Source organism: Canis lupus, chromosome 18, assembly GCF_003254725.2.
Source record: "Canis lupus dingo isolate Sandy chromosome 18, ASM325472v2, whole genome shotgun sequence".
NCBI classification, from domain to species: domain Eukaryota; kingdom Metazoa; phylum Chordata; class Mammalia; order Carnivora; family Canidae; genus Canis; species Canis lupus.
Genome location: NC_064260.1, coordinates 20,016,273 through 20,036,142, shown reverse-complemented (window position 1 = coordinate 20,036,142; position 19,870 = coordinate 20,016,273). Strand labels below are relative to the sequence as shown.

Here is a 19,870-nt window from a genome sequence, read left to right as displayed (position 1 = left end):
GTGGCCATTTAATTTGAAAGCATAATGAATTTCCTCTTTTGCTTCCAGCCATACAACCATGGTGTCCTATGGCTTTACGCTTTGATCATGTGACAGCTCAGAAAGCATCTCCTTAGTCAAAGCAGAATCTCAGAGTGAGGGAGTGGGCTGTTAGGAACCTCTGCAGACCACTGCTTCTGCCGTCCCTCATCCAAGCCAGAGCTGTGCTGGATGTTTGAAAAAGTTTGGACAAATAAACTGACAAGTATCTAACACCACAAGATGGGAAGCGGAATCAGTTCAGAGAGCAAGGAGTCAGCCAAAAGATCAAAAGAACTGGAGAAAAAGCTTCAGGAAGATGCTGAGCGAGATGCAAGAACTGTAAAGTTGCTGTTATTAGGTAACATTCTCTTTTCCTTTTGTTTTCAAAACTCCAATTTTTTTACACTTATGATGCATTTCCATTCCTCAAATTTTAATTTCAGGTATATTACCAAATGGGAGATTTATTATGAATATGTGTCTGGAAACTTAAATAGACATTATCTCCACTCTATAAATATTTTGTTTGTTTGGTATTTTACTTTTTTTTTTTTTCTTAAGCAGAGAAACAACTATTTATGAGATGATTCAATTCCTTTGCCAATAATACAATTGCCTATTATTAAAAGAAAACTCATATACATTTTTTTATTTTATCACACCCTAATCATTTTCTGAATATCAGTTATTTAATACTGAAAACAATCCTTTAATTACAAGTTGTAAAGTGTGATGTTACTTTGAAGAGAAATATGTTCAGTTGTTTGATATCAAACTTAATATGGTATTTAATTACTTGTGCTGTGAAAAACAACTAGTCTCAAGTTATTTAGAGAGTAATGAATGATAAGGTAATTTATATTAATAACATTATTCAGGCTTCTTTTTTTTCAGGCTTCTGAATACTGTCTGTGATATTGCCTGTATACTTGCAAAATATTCCATTTAAAGACTTTCAGGATATCTATATATTGATTCAGGTCAGGAATTATGTTCCTTATACTTTTTATCCTTTTAAAACTCAGAACAATGTTTTACTACAACTCTAAATTCAACAAATGTTTAATGAACTGAAGGAAAATCTATATACTGAATATTATTCTCAACATAAAAATTCTAACATGTAGTAGTCACGTCAAGATAAATATGTTTTCAAAATAAAAATCAAAACCTATTTAAAGAGATCAAAACAAGAACTTAAATCAGTTGTCTGTTTGGTACACACAGAAAGACTCATTTTATTTCAGAATTGTGTATCTTTCACATGAAATGCCCTCATTTTTTTAAGTGCCTCCCTTACTGAGTCTAATTTGCTCCCAGTGGCAAGAGTGTCTCAGAAACCAATTGTGGGATTCCCAGCACTTGCTCCTCAAAGAAAGAGAATGTTCTCTCCCTTTATGCACAAGTTCTGTGGCTATGCACTTGTCCACAGCACTTGCAAGTTACTAACTAAGGGTTGGTAACTTAGAAAGATGTTGGGGCCAACTCTTATGAAAGCACCACACTCCAGAGCACTCTCTGAGGCTTTGATCACGAGTAAAAGTAATGTGGACATAGAGAAAGCAAACAAAAGGTGAGACGGAAAGACAAACATTCCTACAAATGCATTCAGTGTCCCTCTAGTACTAAGAACAGTGGTATAATAGTAATGACAAAATATATTTAAAAATTCCTATGTTTGAGGGATCCCTGGGTGGCGCAGCGGTTTAGCGCCTGCCTTTGGCCCAGGGCGCGATCCTGGAGACCCAGGATCAAATCCCACATCGGGCTCCTGGTGCATGGAGCCTGCTTCTCCCTCTGCCTGTGTCTCTGCCTCTCTCTCTCTCTCATGAATAAATAAATAAAATCTTTAAAAAAAATTCCTATGTTTGAATAAAATTTCAAAAGAACAGACATATACTCAATATGCCAGTAATTTTTAGATTAAAGGGGTTGAGATAGAGCAAGAAGAGATGATAACTTTTAGTACCAGAGATCTAAAAGAGTAGTTAGCAGCACTATTTTACCTCTTACTCTCCCAAGACCATCACGATTTCACAAGTACAGTTCCAAAGTTACCATGCACCATGCGTGGATTTATTTGGTTCTTATGATATGTGCACTGAACTCCTTATTTACACAAGTGAATCTGATTCTCAAGTCTTCCTCTTCCAGTCTATTCCAAATATTTGTCTAAGTTTTCCTTTCTGGACTCTGAGTATTATGTATGATCATTCAATTGTCAAGTTCAAAACAACAAAGTTTTGTAACAACTCTGCTTTGATCCTCATTTTTTTTCTTGAACTCAAATTCTCTAAACAGTAATTTTTAATATGCAACATGGCCTCATTAAGACCTAAGAAAGCTAGTAGAACTAACCTAAAACTTCCCCATCCTACCCTCAAATCCCTTCAGAAATGAAATCTACTTAATTTTTCCCAACACTGAAACAATGATTCTTATTCACGAGAGCCGAGAGCAGTCCAAACAACAGTTTTAAAGTTTATCAATGTTTTTTGTCATGTGGGACTAACCAGTTACGCCTCAGTAGTGATCAGATCCAGACTATACCTCAATTTTTGAAAAGATTCAAATAGAAAATTATTTTTGACAGAATTCATTCTTTACGTTGATCCTCTTATCTAATAAATTCTGGGCGCTTAAACACATAACACAACTTACCAAATTTAACATGTGCTGTAAAGTCGTTGTACCATTTGGTATTATTATTGGACACAAAATTTCACTGAAGTTAAAGAGCTATCTAATTGCTATTCTACAAATAAAGGATCACCTTGCAGACAGGTTCCCTCTTTATTATGCCTTTCAGACATTTAGTCAAATTACAAAAGAGATGCCAAATCTTTTTCCTTAGCAAAAAGCAGTCTTCTAGGAAACAGTGGAGATGACTCAGACCTTCCTGGCACATTTGAAAATTACTATTAGAACAGTAATGTCATGTGCTTAAAAAAAAAAAAAAAAAAAACTATAAAGATGCCCCAGAAAGACTACATTTTAATTAGAAGAACAAATTTTATTGAATAACATGTTCTCTTTTGGAGAATTCTTAGTTATTTTTAAAGACTTAATTTATAAATATTTGATTAAATTTTATTTCTATTCAAAAGAAATACCTGTCATTTAATTGCAAAATCAGTGTGGATCATTTCAATTCTTTCTGTCGCTTCTCTTTATATTTTCCGTTAATTTCTTTTGTACTCCTGTAGACTCAGAGCTTAATGGGAAGTTTAAGGAAAATTAGTTTTGTTTTCTCTTCATATTTGACACTGTCACATTCATTCTACAATTTGCAATTATGATATTATAATTAGCTTTTAGCCAGTGATTTCCAGCACTATTCTGGACTGTTCATCATTAGTTTTCTTTTAGATCTTGGCCCTTCTATTCTTTATTTTTCTATCTGCTATATTGTAAACATCTCATAATTTTTAAAATTGTGCCATTCGAACTTTATTGTTTAAAAATATTACTGCAAATATCTGACTCTTAGAAACATGAACTTAAACAGGGTCCAAAGATAAAATATATCTCCTTTGAATGTGCTTATATTTACTTAGGTAATCAACACTTTCAAACTTTTCAAATGGTCCCGCTTACTCAACATATGGATATTTTGGAAAGTGTATCATTTTTCTAGTATGATAGTGGGAGAATTATTTTAATTCTGACACTGTCTAAAAACTTGTTACAAAATAATTGGTAAAACTAAATATGCACAGTAGAATTGGCTGAATAGGTTTATCCACCTGCAGAGTGAAGAGAATTCAAAACAAATAGAGTACAATGTGTTTTTAAGCCATTTGAGATAAAAAGTTGACTTCATACTTTCATTACGTTATGCTTTTTTTGCATCTCTGAGTTACCTCGGGCTAGCCACATAACCTCAGAGAAATGGTGGGTGTGAAAGTACTTTATAAATTGCAAATGTAATTTTTGTTGTGTAACATATTTACAAAATTGAAATAAATTGAATGTCAATAAATGTATACAATTTTTCTTCCTTTTGTTTTCCTTTTATGTATACCTAAAAGAGGACACAAACTCAGATTAAATCAAAGTTCTCATTTTTATTCTTTTTTTTAAGTAGGTCTTTATTTTTATTTTTAAAAGTATCTCTAAATATGAGTGTGATAGTGTGCAGGAAACTGGAGGTGTTCCTGAGTCACAGGCTAGATTATAAATTCATCAAGTATAAGAAATTCTATTTTGAATTTCTATTACACCAAGAGTCAATGCCTATCCATAGGTGTCATCAGACAAATAGACCCCTGGGATAATTACTTTAGGATTAACCAATAAATTTCTTTCTGATCACTACTGATAAGTGAGCAACATGTAAGACATATTCCTAAATAATGTTTTCAATTATTTGTTTTGTTTATTCAAATTAAAGCTGTCCTTTCCTTGCTCTATTAATGTATTTTTGTTTAAAATATTATAAAATAATTTTATTCTATCTTTCTAAAGATATCCAATCCTGTGGATGAACAAATATATTTAGTACAAATGTTTAAAATTGCTTTTCAGTAAAGTGAAGAGAAAACAGACAGAAAAAGTCTACTTGGAGAGTTTCAAATTTTCTCTAAAATACAGTGAACTATTTGCACCATAACAATTTGAAAGCTCTAAAAGGAAAGCCAAATATTTATAATGTTGTATTTATTTACCAAGAATGGCAGATGGGAGTATTAAATAGCTCTATATAATGTTTCTTTTTCCAATAGACAGAGTACTTAGACAAATGTTGTGGATACATTTGGATGTTTATTTATCTTAATTAGCACATCTTATCCATAGACTCAAGTCTCTCACATAAAAGATGCAAACCATTTATTACAGTAGTGTAAATGAAATTAAATACTCTGAAAATGGCTCTTGTTAACTCTAATTTAACAGAACCTCTCTAACAATATTGCAGAACATTTTTGTATTCACTTTTTTCTCATTCAAACTCTGCATTATTGATTCAAGAGCAAGCAATACTGTAATTTTAAAAACATTTACATAAGCACCATGAGAAGCCAACAAAAAGTTATTTGCCCCTCCAAACTGTCACAGAGGTAGGAGCGTGGTGAACATTTGAGAGCATAACGTCTCCATGATAGATTTCACATATAATATACCTCCAAGTTAAAATTTTATACTCAAACTCAGAATCCATCTGTGTATCTTAAGTTTTCTCCAAGTACTGATGTGTAAATCTATCACGGTAAACTTGAACCTATACAAGTTGGATTGATTCAAGGTGAAACTGAGGGCGAGACCCATCAAGATGTGGGAAAACACCCATTCTGTTTATTAGATCCTGATGCTTTAAAGCAGGTGCACGGGGGGGGGGGGCCTGGTTAAGCATCTGCCTTCAGCTCAGGTCATGATCCCAGGGTCCTGGGATCGAGTCCCACATCAGGCTCCCTGCTCAGGCAGTAGGCTGTCTCCCCCATCCCTCTACCCTCCCCCTGCTTGTATTTTCTCTCAAATGAATAAACAAAAATCTTTAAAATAATAATAAAAATAAAGCAGATGTCCCAGCTTTCATTCCTGCCTCAATACTTTATATTTAAATAGAATAGGTATGCTACTTAAAATTGTTCCTTTTTTAAGTTATCTGAAAGTTTCAGTCTCTGACCAGCATTTTACACACTCTCATTCTTTTTGACACTTGCTGAGTTATTTCTTTAATTTCATATACTTTCCTGCCCCCACTAATCGGAATCAACCTTTTTAACTGTGTTCCTCAGACAATTCTGAAATATCTTGTTCCCTTAATCTTCTGCTTTCATTGACAGTCATACCCTTGGCCCTTCAGAATTCCTCAAAATTGTCCATTCACCATTGTTCTAATACACTGAAGCCAACCAATTTCTGCCAAAGTGATGCTATTCAACATCTTTTCAGCTCTTAGTGCTGATCTAACCCTGACTCAAGTATCCCCTTAATTTCCCTCATTCCCAGGTGTTGAAGAATAAAATGCTATCATTTTCTGTTTCCTGGCTGACAATTTTCTGGGTTCTTTTTTTTTTTTTAATTTTCTGTTTTTAATGTTAGCTGGACCAACAATTATTTTACTCCGTCCTAGTTTTCTACTACAGTCCTCCAAAGGGAAGCTGTTCCTGCATTCCCAATATCATGTTCCTCTAGAACTCCCCTTTACCTCACCTGAGATCAACACCTATGTACTAGATAGTGATCAATCATCAGCTGCAAATCTCACTGCACTATTTTCAGTTTAAACCTAATTTCAGCCACTGTGTTACAAATTTTATCCTTTGCTATATCTTAAGAATTTTGCTTAATAAAATTGTTTTATCTTTTTTTGCATTTTCAAAAGTCTTCTTTACTAGCTCCTTACTCTCCGTACATGGAAGTATTTCTCTTCTCTAGCCTAAAAACATTCTGGACTCTATCTCCTTGAGTTTACCTTACATAGGTATCTTTTTAAACATACTTCTCATAGTGTTTGCTCACTGCTTCTGTTTTCTTACCATATACATTCTGTTTAGCTAATTGCAATTTAATCTCTACTAAAATGTTCTCTCTCATAGAGCCCTGATTAACCCCAATTCACAAAACTCAGACCTCAGTAACTTTGCATCTCTTCTTTACGTATCGTGTAATACTGCAATACCCTCTGGTGTTTTATATCTGTCACCTCTCCTTTTGGTGAACTCCACTTCTTCTCCCCCTTTCTTCAGGGGTTTCACCTGTCCAGGTTTGTCCTTGGATCTTTGTGTTCTGAAATCTGTACTGTCTCTCGGGGACCTCACATCAGAACTATCTCCTCTGGAAGAACGACACTAATATCTTTCCTTTGTCCATTGTCTTGACCTATATTTGCAAGCTTCTGTTATTTATCAGTGAACTGATTACACTTTAGGAGACCTAGAAAATTAATTTTCAGTCTTATCTTGCTGCCAATTTACCCCTAAGCTTTATATTATGAAGCTCCCAATTATATTTTTTCCCTTTAACTCTGTGTTTCAATCTCCTTTAATTCCTTTGTGATCATTATTTCCCCATTGTGGCAAAGTTGAGTTTTATCTCTATCTTTGATAGAATGGATCTCATATTTCTTTTTTGCACTGCTTGCTATCTACAAAAACAGCCCTATGAAATAGATATTATTTTCATTATACAGATAAGAAAACAAGAACTTAAGAAGTTAATTCAGTTTCTAAGATCACAAATTAGTTTATAAGAAAGCAAAGCCTTTTATTTTTATCTGTATAAGTTTTAAATGTTTATCTGCATTATAAGGTCTATGACAACAAACAATATGTCAGGTTTTGTTCTTCATTGAATTCCTATGGCTTAGTACAGGAATGCCTACATGCATGATATATGTATGGAAGAATGACAGAATTGGAATCTAAAATATTTCTGTAAGCTTCATAGTGTCTAAAGCATAGCCTTACATTTGGTATGTGGAAACAGAGCTAGAAAAAAGCCATATGTCATCCATATAGAGCTTGTTTAATTCAATTGGAAGATATTGATAGGTTTTCAGAATATAAGTGAGAATGATAACATTTGGATTGGGGGGAGGGGCATCAAAAACCATCCTGGCTACACTGTGAGACAAAGGTTTTATGAGAATGATTGAGGTAGGTAGGCCAACTAGGAAACTGTCACTGCTATGCAAGTTCTTTTGAGATTGTAAATTAAAGTGGAAATTACAAGTATGGAAGTAAGATTTGAGGAGCATGCAGAGACAAGGTCAAAAGAACGTGGTAGGTGACTGCATATGGATTTTAAGTGAGAGGAATGATTAAAAGTAGAATTGAATATAGTGATCATTTTATTAGTACATGAAATGCAAGACAGAGTTTACACTGCAGAAGATATGAAGGAAAAAATAATTTAGAACACTCAAATGTGTGATGTTTATAGCAGAACCAAATGAATATATCTATCAAATAGATGAATATATTGGTCTCGAAATTATGAGGGACAACTCAAGTGAGCATTGGAGATCTGATATATTCAATCCTTTGTTTTCCTTTGCCCAATTATCAAATGTGCATAAAATAGCTATGTAGTTAAGAAAGGGTTTTTTTTTGGGAAACTTTATTATACAAGAGATATGTACATGCCTGTTCCACAATTACTGAACACTTAGATATATCTGTCTATCATCCATTTCTAAGTAAAACAGGACTGTATGGGGAAAATCACATAATTCTGTATTTTATTTTCTTTTTTCAGCCTAAAGTTTATAGTAATAAGATAAGAAAGATGATATATTTTTAAAATACTTCTCAAAATCCAGAATACCTCATATGATCTTTTAAATATTGCATTTTAAAAATAAGTATAAAATTGGAAGTACTTAAATAAAATTTCATTAGAAAAGATAGTACATAGCCATAATATTTCACACAAATGAAACATGCTTAGTTTGTCTCATAAAGTATTTTACAGATTTGTGATGCTTATTAGTATTCTATCACAGAAATTGGTATTTGGACATACTAACAGTCATAGAAATACAGGTTACACCATATTCCTACTGCTGTGATGTAAAACATAGAGTATTATTTATATCATATTTATGCTAAAATATTTATATTGGATCTAATCAGATAAATATAAAACACTGGACATTATATAAGAAATTACCCTAGACTTTAGAAAAATGCTAATGCCTTGAAAACAAAATAAAAACAATATGAAAAGGGGAATATTCTAAATTAAACAAATTTGAATAGTCTAACAATCAGAGGCAATATATAAACCTAGACTGGATCTCGGATCCAAGAAATATAAAAGGTATGAAAAACATTTTTTTGGAACAATCAGATAAACTTGAATATAGACTATATATTAGATCACATTTTGGATTAATATAAATTCTCTCAAGCATGAAACTAGTATTATGATTTTATAGGGAAAATGACCTTATTATTATGTGTTCTGAAGTATTTATGGGTAAAGTGTCCACTTTCGAAGGTATATTAAATACGTGTAAGTATACATTTATATGTAAAACATTATTTCATATATATATACATACATATATATATAAAAGAAAGCAAACATGACAAAATATTAATAATTGGTAAAGGGTGTAAAATATAGGTTTTTAAGGGAGTACAGGGAAGATGGTAGAGTAGGAGTATGCTCATCTCACCTTGTTCCTTGGACACACTGAGATAACATCTGCACATATGCAACTAACCCTGACAATGACCTGAAGACTCCTTACTCCCAGTAAGACTAACCACAGACAGGAGGGACAACACAAGGGCAGCAAAGCAAGAGTATTAAATTCCACCCTGGGCACCCCAGGAACTGGGGATTCACACTGCAAGGACAAGTTTCCGTAAAGTCTGGCATTGAAAATCAGTGGCGCTTAAATTTGAGAGATTTTACAATCAGTGGGGTTTAATTCTGATTACTTTAAAAATCAGTGGACTTAACTCTGCAAGAGCCAAAAGGCAATAGAAAACTGAGCCCCTACCCTTAAAGAGCCCACACACACACACCCTGCAAGCAGAGATCAGTGCCATTCTAAAATGATTCCTGTTTTAGGGAGAAGGGAAGAGAACCGCATACACCAGCACACTCGTAATTCCTGCATCCAAGCTTCGTAGGGGGCTGCACAGGGAGCAAGCCCTGACACTAGGTATGTCTGCACCCAATGCATTGCAGCTGGATGGGCAGAAGACAAGAGCAACCTAGTGACAACAGTAGGGCACATGCAGCCACACAGAAGACAACTCTGGATCATCTGGTTCTGGTCACCAGGGGGGCACTGCACTACAGGGCAACACAGGACCTCTTCTACACAAGGCCACTATATTGAAGACCAGGAGATGTAGCTGACCTCCTTATTGCCTAGAAGTAAACATAGAGTGAGACAAAATGAGACAGAGAAATATATATCAAATGAAAAAACAGTCAAAATTACAGCAAAAAAAAAAAAGCTAAATGAAACAAAGAAACAGTATGTCTGATAGAGAATTCAAAGTAACTGTCATAAAGATACTCACTGGACTTGAGAATAGTGGACGAACACAGTAAAAGCTTTCACAAAGATATAAAATATAAAAAAGAACCAATCAGAGATGAGGCATTCAATAACTAAAATAAAAAATACTATAGAGGGAATCAATAGCAGATTGGAAGATGCAGAAGAACAAATCAGCAATGTAGATGAGAGTAGTGGAAAGCAAGCAAGCTGAATAAAAGAGTAAAAAATGGGAATGGGTTAAGGGAACTCAGTGACATCACCAAGAATAATAACATCTCAGGAAGGAAACAGACATCCAGGACCTGAAAGCACAGAAAGTCCTTAACAAAATTAACCCAGGGAGGTCCATGCCAAGACACATAATAATTGAAATAGCAACAAGTAATGATAAAGAGAGAATTTTAAAAGCAGCTAGAACAAAAGAAAAATGTTATATACAAGGACAACTCCATAAGGCTCTTTGCTGATTTTTCAGCAGAAACATTGGAGACCAGAAGAGAGTGGCATGATATATTCAAAGTACTGAAAGGTGAAAACCTGCAACCAAGAATACTATACCCAGCAAGGTTATCATTTGGAATAGGAGAGATAAAAAGCCTCCCAGATGAACGAAAGTTAGAGGCATTCATCACCACTAAATCAGTCTTACAAGTAATGTTAAAGAAAATTCTCTGAGTAGAAAGAAAAGGCCATAGCTAGATGAAAATTATGAAAGGAAAAAGATTTCACAGGTAAAAGTAAACACACAATAAAGGTAATGGAACAATCACTTATAAAGCCAGTGTGAAGATTAAAACACAAAAGCATAAAGTCAATTATATCTACAAAAAATTAGTCAATGGATAGATACAGAAAATAAGAGATAAGTTTGGCTTTATATACATAAAACATCAAGGGGGAGAGAAAATTTCATGTTTTTTGTTTTTTTTTTAACTTAATGACTTCTAACTTTTTTTTTAAATGACTTCTAACTTAATATAGATTGCTCTACATGTAAGATGTTATATAGGAACCTAAAGGTAATCATACAAATAAAAAATCTGTAACAGATACACAAAAAATAATGAGAAAGGAATTAAAACATAACATTTAAAGAAAGTCATCAAATCACAAGGGAAGAGGGAAGGAGAAGAAAGGAACAGAGAAGGACTACAATAACAACCAGAAAACAATTACCAAAATGGCAATACATACATTCCTACCAATAATTACTTTAATTTACACCCAACGCAGGAGTACCTAAGTGCAAAGCAAATATTAATAGACATAAAAGGGGAAGTTGACAGCAACACAATAGACTAGAGGACTTTAATAGCACCTTACATCAAAGGATAGAACATCCAGTAGAAAATAAAAAAGGAAACAGTGGCTTTGAATGACACACTACACAAGATAAATTTAACAGATATAACCAGATTATTACATAAAAAATACCAGCAGAATACACATTATTTTCAAATGAGCATGGAACATTCTCCAAGACAGATCACAATGTTAGGCTACAAAATAACTATCAATAAATTTGAGAAGACTGAAATGATACCAAGCAACTTCTTTTTTTTTTTTTTTACCACAATAGTATGGAAGTAGAAATCAATTACAAGAAAAAATCTGTAAAGCACAGGAATAAATGGAAGCTAAACAACATGCTACTAAACAATGAATAAGTCAACTAAGAAATAAAATGGAAATTTTAAAAAAATACATGGAGACAAATAAAAATGGAAACAAAATGACCCCAAATCTTTGAGACACAAGGAGAGCAGTTCTAAGAATGAAGTTTATAGTGATACAAACATATCTCAAGAAACAAGAAAACTCTCAAATAAAACCATCTAACCTTACACCTAAAGGACATAGAAAAGGAATGAACAAAACCCAAAGCTATTACAAGGAAGAAAAATATACAGATTAGAGCAGAAATAAATGACATAGACACACACACACACACACACACACACACACACACACAATGGAAAAGATCAATGAAACCAAGAGCTGGTTTTTTGAGAAGATAAACAAAATTGATAAATTTTTAGCCAGACTCATTAAGAAAAAAAGAGAGAACTCAAAATCAGAAAGAAAGGAAGAGAAAAAAATAATCAATATTGAAGAAATATAAAGAATTAAAAAAGAAGATTATAAAAAAAAACATAAAAACAAATTGAGTAATCTGGAAGAACTAAATAAATTCACAGACTATATGACTTCCAAAACTGAATCAGGAAGAAATAGAAAACTTTAACAAAATAATTACTAGTAATGAAATTTATTAGTAATCAAAACTAACAAACAAAAGTCTGGGATCAGATGCCTTCAAAGGTAAATTCTATCAAACATTTTGAGTTAATATCTATTCTTCTCAATCTAGTCCAATAAATAGAAGAGGAAAGAAAATTTCCAAATTCCTTCCATGACATCAGCATAGTCTAATACCAAGACCAGAAACAGATGCCACCAAAAAAAAAAGAAGGAAGGAAGGAAGGAAGGAAGGAAGGAAGGAAGGAAGGAAGGAAGGAAAGAAGGAAGGAAGGAAAGAAAGAATGAAAGAAAGAAGAAAAAGAAGGAAAAAGAAAAAAAGGAAAAAATAAAGAACTGCAGCCCAATATCTCTGATGAACTTACATGTAAAAATCCTCAAAAAATATTAAATTGAAGTCTAGAATACATTAAAAGAATCATTCACCACAATCAAGTGGAATTTATTCCAGGAATGCAAGGGTGGTTCAATATTCATAAAATAAATGTGATACATCAGATTAATAAGAGAAAGGATAAAAAACATATGATCATCTGAAAAAGCTCTTGACAAAATATAATATCCATTCATGATAAAAACTTTCGGCAAAGTGGGCTTAGAGGGAACATACTAATGGTGAATAACTAAAAACTTTTCCTCTAAGATCAAGAACAAGATAAACGGATCCCTGGGTGGCTCAGCGGTTGAGTGTCTGCTTTTGGCTCAGGGCATGATCCTGGAGTCCCAGGTTCGAGTCTCCCGTCCAGCTCCCTGCATGGAGCCTGCTTCCCCCTCTGCCTGTCTCTGTCTCTCTCTCTCTCTCTCTCTCTCTCATGAATAAATAAATAAATATATTTTTTAAAAAAGAACAAGATAAAGATATCCACTTCACTACTTTTAGTCAACACAGTACTGGTGTTCTGGGCATAGCAATCAGACAAGAAAAAGAAATAAAAGGCATCCAAATTGGTAAGGAAGAAGTAAAATTTACTATTTGCCCATGACATGTTACTATATATAGAAAACCCAAAAGACTCCACCAAAAATATTACTAGAACTGATAAGTGAATTCAGTAAATTTGCAGGATACAAAATTAATATTAAAACAGTTACCTTTCTATGCACTAATAATGAAGTAGCAGAAAGAGAATTTTTTAAAATCTCATTTACAATTGCAGCAAAAAGATTAAAATACCTAGGAATAAATTTCACCAAGGGAGTGAGAAACCTATACTCTGAAAACTATACAATATTGATCAAAGAAATTAAAGACAACACAAACCAGCAGAAAGCTGTACCACACATATGCATTGAAAGAGTTAATGTCATTAAAATGCCCATACAATCCAAAGCAATCTACAGAAAAAAAAGATTCCTATTAGAATACGAATAATATTTTTCACAGAACTAGAATAAATTGTCCTAAAATTTGTATGAAATCACAAAGACCCTAAATAATTAAAGCAATTTTGAGAAAGAATAAAGCTGGAGGCATCATAATCCCAGATTTCATGATATACTATTGAGCTTTAGTATTCAAAACAGTATGATACTGGTAGAAAAATGGACACATAGGTAAATGGAACAGGAAAGACAGCCATGAAATAAACCTACATCTATATGATCAATTAATCTATGACAAAGGAGGCAAGAACCTACAATGGGGAAAAGACAGCTTTTTCAATAAATGGTACTGGGAAAAGTGAAGAGTTACATGCAAAAAAAAAAAAAAAAAGAAAGAAAGAAAGAAAAGAAACTAGACCACTTATTTTACACCATATACAAAAATAAACTCAAAATGCATTAAAGATCTAAATGTGAGACCTGAAACCATAAACTCCTAAAAAAGGCAGTAATCTCTTGGACATCACTCTTAGCACTTTATTTATGGAAATATATCCTTAGGCAAGGGAAAGAAAAGCAAAAGTTAACTAATGGGACTACAACAAAATATAATATAATATATATATATATTATATATGTATATAAATTTATACATAATAAAAATACATATATATATATATTTTTTGCACGGCAAATGAAGCCATCAACAAAAAAAAAGGCAACCTAGTGAACTAGTGAATAAGAGAAGATAGTTGCAGATGTTATCTCTGATAAGGGGTTAATATCCAAAATGTATGAAGACCTTATATAACTCAACACTAAATCATCACAATCATCCAATTAAAAAATGGACAAAGAACCTGAATAGACATTTTTTCCAAAGACCTACAGATGGCCAACAGACATGTTAAAAGATGCTCAATGTCACTAATCATCATTAGTGATCCAACTCAAAACTATGGGATGCAAGGAAATGCAAATCAAAACCGTGGTGACCTATCAGATCACACCAGTCAGAAAGTCTCAGAAAGTCTAGCATCAAAAAAGACAAGAAATAACAAGGGTTGACAAGAGTGTGGGGAAGGGAACACACATAGTATGCATTGCTGGTGAGAATGTAAATTGGTGTAATGTAAATGCAGCCACTATGGAAGACAGCATAGAGTTTCTACAAAAAAATAAAAATAGAAATGTTGTATGACCCAGTAATTTCACTACTGGATGTTTACCCAGAGAAAATGAAAACACTAATTTGGAAAGACATATGCCCCCTTCTATTTATTGCAGCATTATTTACAATAGGCAATATACAGAAGCAACCCAAGTGTCTATCAATAGATAATGGATAAAAAAGATGTAAATACAATGGACTATCTATTAAACATAAAAAAAGAATGAATTCTTGCCATCCGCACCATGAGTGGACTTAAAAGTATCATGTTAAGTGAAACAAGTCAGACAGAGGAAAAGCCATACCATATGATCTCACTCATATGTAAAATCTAAAAAAAAAAAAGAAAGAAGAAAGAAAGAAAGAAGAAAGAAAGAAAGAAAGAAAGAAAGAAAGAAAGAAAGAAAGAAAGAACAAAAACCAAGCAGACTCTTAAATATAGAGAATTGGTGTTTGCCAGAGGAGCAGTGGGTTGGTAGGATGGGAGAAACAGATAAAGAGGTTCACAAACTTCTAGTTATAAACTAAATAAGTCACAGAGATGAAATGGACAGCACGGGGAATATAGTCAATACTATGGTAATAACATTGTATGGTGACAGATGGTGCTTGTACCTATTTTGGTGAGCATTTATTATATATTCAATATATACAATTTAATAATGTACAGAATTATTGAATCAATATGTTGTACGCCTAAAACTAATATAAATCTGTAAGTTAACTATACTTCAATTTAAAATATAGATTTCCAATGGACTATTTTCTCAAACTCTTGCAGGTTTTAAGATCATTAGAATAAAATATTTGGGAAAAAATAAGTGTACACTGAGATATTGTTTATTATCTGGCAAAAAATATATAAATTTAACTACAAAAAAATAAAATACAAATTCAGTATGACTTTACAAGTAAATTCTACCAATAATCTCATGAACAAATCATTTACAAATTTCACAAAGAAATATATATTTTTTAAGACTTTATTTATTCATGAAAGACACACAGAGAGAGAGGCAGAGACACAGGCAGAGGGAGAAACAGGCTGCCAGTGAGGAACCTGATATGGGACTCGATCCCAGGACCCCGGGATCACATCCTGAGCTGAAGGCAGACCACACTCAACCACTGAGCTGCCCAGATATCCCAAGAAATACATACTTTGATACAAATACATTATTTGATAACCTTGACAACAAAATTTAACAGATGGTAGGGAAGCCTGGTGGCTCAGCGGTTGAATGCCTGCCTTCAGCCCAGGGCGTGATCCTGGAGTCCCAGGATCGAGTCCCACATTGAGCTTCCTGTATGGAGCCTGCTTCTCTCTCTGCCTGTGTCTCTGCCTGTGTCTCTATGTCTCTCATGAGTAAATAAATTAAATCTTAAAAAAAAATTTAACAGGTGGTGACACAGCAATCTCCCTCAACAGAAACATAAATGCAAAGACCAAAACCAGTATTATTAGCAAGCTGATTCTAAGAATGTACAAAATGTTGAAGAAGAAGACAAAGATGAAGACGAAGAAGAAGAAGAAGAAAGAGAAGAAGAAGAAGAAGAAGAAGAAGAAGAAGAAGAAGAAGAAGAAGAAGAAGAAGAAGAAGAAGAGGAGGAGGAGGAGGAGGAAGAAAGTATATCAAGTGTATCTTCTTTTAGGGGGCAGTTATCCTAAAAATGCATGGTTAAAATAGCACTGGAATATTAATATCATTCACTACATTACTACATTACCACATTAAAGGAGAAAAATCGTTATAGTTATGTTTGAAGTAACCAAAAGCAAATAATAAATTTCTTTCATCCATATCTGATAAAACTCTTATCAAACAAGCTATAAAGGCAGTTCCCTTAACCAGATAAGCAATATGTACAATAACGTTCAGGGGTTGTCATAGTTCATACTGTAAGCCAGTTGACTACATTGTTGACCACAAACAGTGAACAAGGGCTAATGATGATTCAGGGACTTGACCCAGTTTCCTGCCCCTCACCCTTTCCTATTCAATGCTCTTACCAGGTGTTTGGGTGAAAGTGGATAGGCACCATTTCATACTCAAATAAGATTCAGAGTTTGGCAACATATAGTGACAAACAAAGTCAAAGTTCTGACTGACTTTAACCATCAGAAATGATTGATCCAAATAAACAAAATGGAATTTACTTTTTTTAAAAAGATTTTATTTATTTATTCATGAGACACAGAGAGAGAGACAGAGACATAGGCAGAGGGAGAAGCAGGCTCCCTGTGGGGAGCCGGATGGGGGACTCGATCCTGGGACCACGGGATCACAATCTGAGCCAAAGGCAGACAACCACTGAGCCCCCCAGGTGCCCCAACAAAATGGAATTTAAACAGAGATCTTCAGCCGAGGTTTAAAAAAAGATTATACACGCATAGTATGTGAAATAATCTGTTTGCTAAGAGGTGGTGTGGAATCAAAGTAGAAAATTTTTAAATATTCCAAACTCAATATAGGTAGAGGATATGATAAAATTGAAGAAGAAAAGAGAAAGAAGAAAGAAGGAAGAAGAAAAAGAAGAAGAGGAGGAGGAAGACAATGGCAGTGGCAAATGAATCATGGTCTGCATTAAGTGTTCTATTTAAAAACAAGTACCAAGAGCAAGGCCAGCCTAGGTTGCATTCCTATCCTACTACATCAGAATGTCAGTATTGTTGATAAATCTCCTGATATGTATGGCACAATTTTCAGTACCAGTGTTTCAGGACACTGGCTTTCACGTGGAGTCCAGTGTCGAGTGTAAGGGGTTTAAATATCTTGTTCCACAAGAAGGGATTGAAGGACCAGAACATATTAAACTTGCAAATTCTCTTAGAAAAGAGATAGAGCATGCTTCAATTAAGAGAAAATGCCGAGAACTCACCATAAGTTAAAGTATGTCCTGGGGATTTCTATCTGTAATTTAACCTGCCCAACCCTAAGCGGTAGATATTAATAGCTCCATTTTATAAAAGAAGAAACAGACTCTCTGATTAAATTTGACCAAGATATCCAAAGTCAAAAATAATTGCAAGCCCACATTTGTTTAATTCCAAAATGTGAGTATGCCTATCACGTTTTCCTACCGTCGGTCTAGCCGATTTGAAGGGTTGTCATGAGGAAGAGACAGATAATTTTGTCACTGCTCTGTAAGAAAGAGGAATAGTCAGTGCAATAAAATTAAGTTGGTTCAAAAGGGCTACCCTAAAAACCTTCCATGCCTACAGTCTATAAATGGATGGCAGGCAGACACTGCACACCGATATCTATGGCAAGTACACTGCCTTCATATTAATTTGTAATGAAGGAATTAAATAATTTATGTGATGAAATAATTTTGATATTGACATCATAAGGACTTTTTTTTAATAAATCAAACTTACAGCATTAATATGGGTGTCAGAAGACATAGTTTCTCTGTTTTGAGGTAGATGTGGGACTTTAGGTGAGTATCACAATTTCTCCTAGACCCATTTTTCTCATGCATAGAATGAAGAGATATGCATAGTTGGTTGATTTCTGAGTTTGTATTCTACTGTACAATTATGTGATTTTTAAAACCACCTACAAAACAATCTTATGCAGGATAAGTGTTTATTCTCACTTTGCCTCTTAGCAAATGAATAATCAAGCCTGGGAGTGTGTCCAGTTGAAGTTCAGTTACAACCATAAATGTCAAGTAGCTTTAGAATTGTCTTTAATATTTGTAAATAAAAATGTGAAATAAAATATTTAATTCTTAGGAATAATTTGAGTATTAAAATAGGAAGCACCAACCTGAATATTTAATTATTTGAAACATTATCCACTTCCAATAAATAAAATTCCTTTAGTACCCCTTGACCCAGAAAATAATTTTAGTGATGACCGGTTTGGAAGGAAGAGATTATTTCAGGACACCCTCAGCCTATGTGAACATGCTGTTTTGATGTCTATATTTGACTCTGTAACATGATCTCATTGTACAAGAATGGAATGGTTATTGTGAACTATGACCTAGAATCATTGTGAGAATGGGACTTGCTAATTTACTTCTGATATAACTTTCTAATAGAGTTTCAAATAATGAATAGGATTTTGGAGAGATTGACTTTTCTTCAAGAGTTTTCCTGTTAACACTATAGCAGACTATACTGGACCTTCATATAGAAGACTAAAGTCATACAAAGAGCAAAGAATGATCCAGATAGCTTCTCTAAAGTCTTCCAAGGAAAATATTCATATTTCATATGTAGTTTCTAAAACATACTATTTTGTAAACATTACAGTATTCTGCTTACCCAAGAAAGGTCATGAATGATCAGCTAACCTATAATCATTTTATAAGATACCCTTTAGACTCAGAAATAATTTGGCAACTTGCCCGATCTTAGTGTTATCAGTATAATTACCAATTAAATATAATAGTCAGGATGAGTTCCTTTTCTCAGTCTCAGATTTTCACCAAAGTTCCCCCCCCCACCCAATACTTCCATTCTGATTGATCAAAATATAACACTAAATACATCCGCATGAACAAGCAGTGGGGTTCCTATTGAGCCCATTGGCTGTCCTCCCACATCCTTATGATTCTACAATTTTCCATATAGCAAAATTATGAATATACATATACATATAAATTTGGAGAAGCGAGATATTCTCCAAATCTGTCACCCAAATAGGATGAAGCTATAATTTCTAATGTCCACATCTACTGTAGAGAGTTTAAAACAATATTACCAAGAACAGTTTTATAATATTGCTAGGTAACTTTTTTCCCCTAAAATGAGGCACAACCTGGAGCAAAATAGCCAATTTTCTGAAGCCAGCAAACCAAAATATTATACAGAGCTCGTTGATTTGCTCTTACTACTCTTGCAAACAAGCATGCTTAGTCATGCAAAATAATACAGCCACTTGTCTTCTGAAAATAGGTGAGGTGATATTTTAGATTTTTATTTTATCCTCAAAAGTTTTACCCTTGGACATAGCAGTCTCTATTAATTGGGATGGTTTTGCGCCAACTGTCAGTTCATGTTTGGTTACAAGTCTATAAAGAAAGATTAGCAAATTGCTGTGGTTGATTTTGCATTTGTCAAATTTTATGCTGTGCGGTGTAGACCACAGTAGTATAAAGGCATGAAGAGAAGT

At 33.7% G+C, this 19,870-nt stretch overlaps 1 protein-coding gene across 1 annotated transcript in view; it reads left to right on the top strand.

Annotated features, from left to right (window-relative positions):
- Positions 1–261: 261 nt before the first annotated feature.
- Positions 262–19,870, top strand: part of GNAT3 (G protein subunit alpha transducin 3) — a 54,996-nt gene continuing 35,387 nt past the window's right edge. The window contains exon 1 of the mRNA XM_025449464.2: positions 262–379. Within this exon, the coding sequence (XP_025305249.1) occupies positions 262–379 (118 nt within the window). The remainder of the gene's footprint in view (positions 380–19,870) is intronic.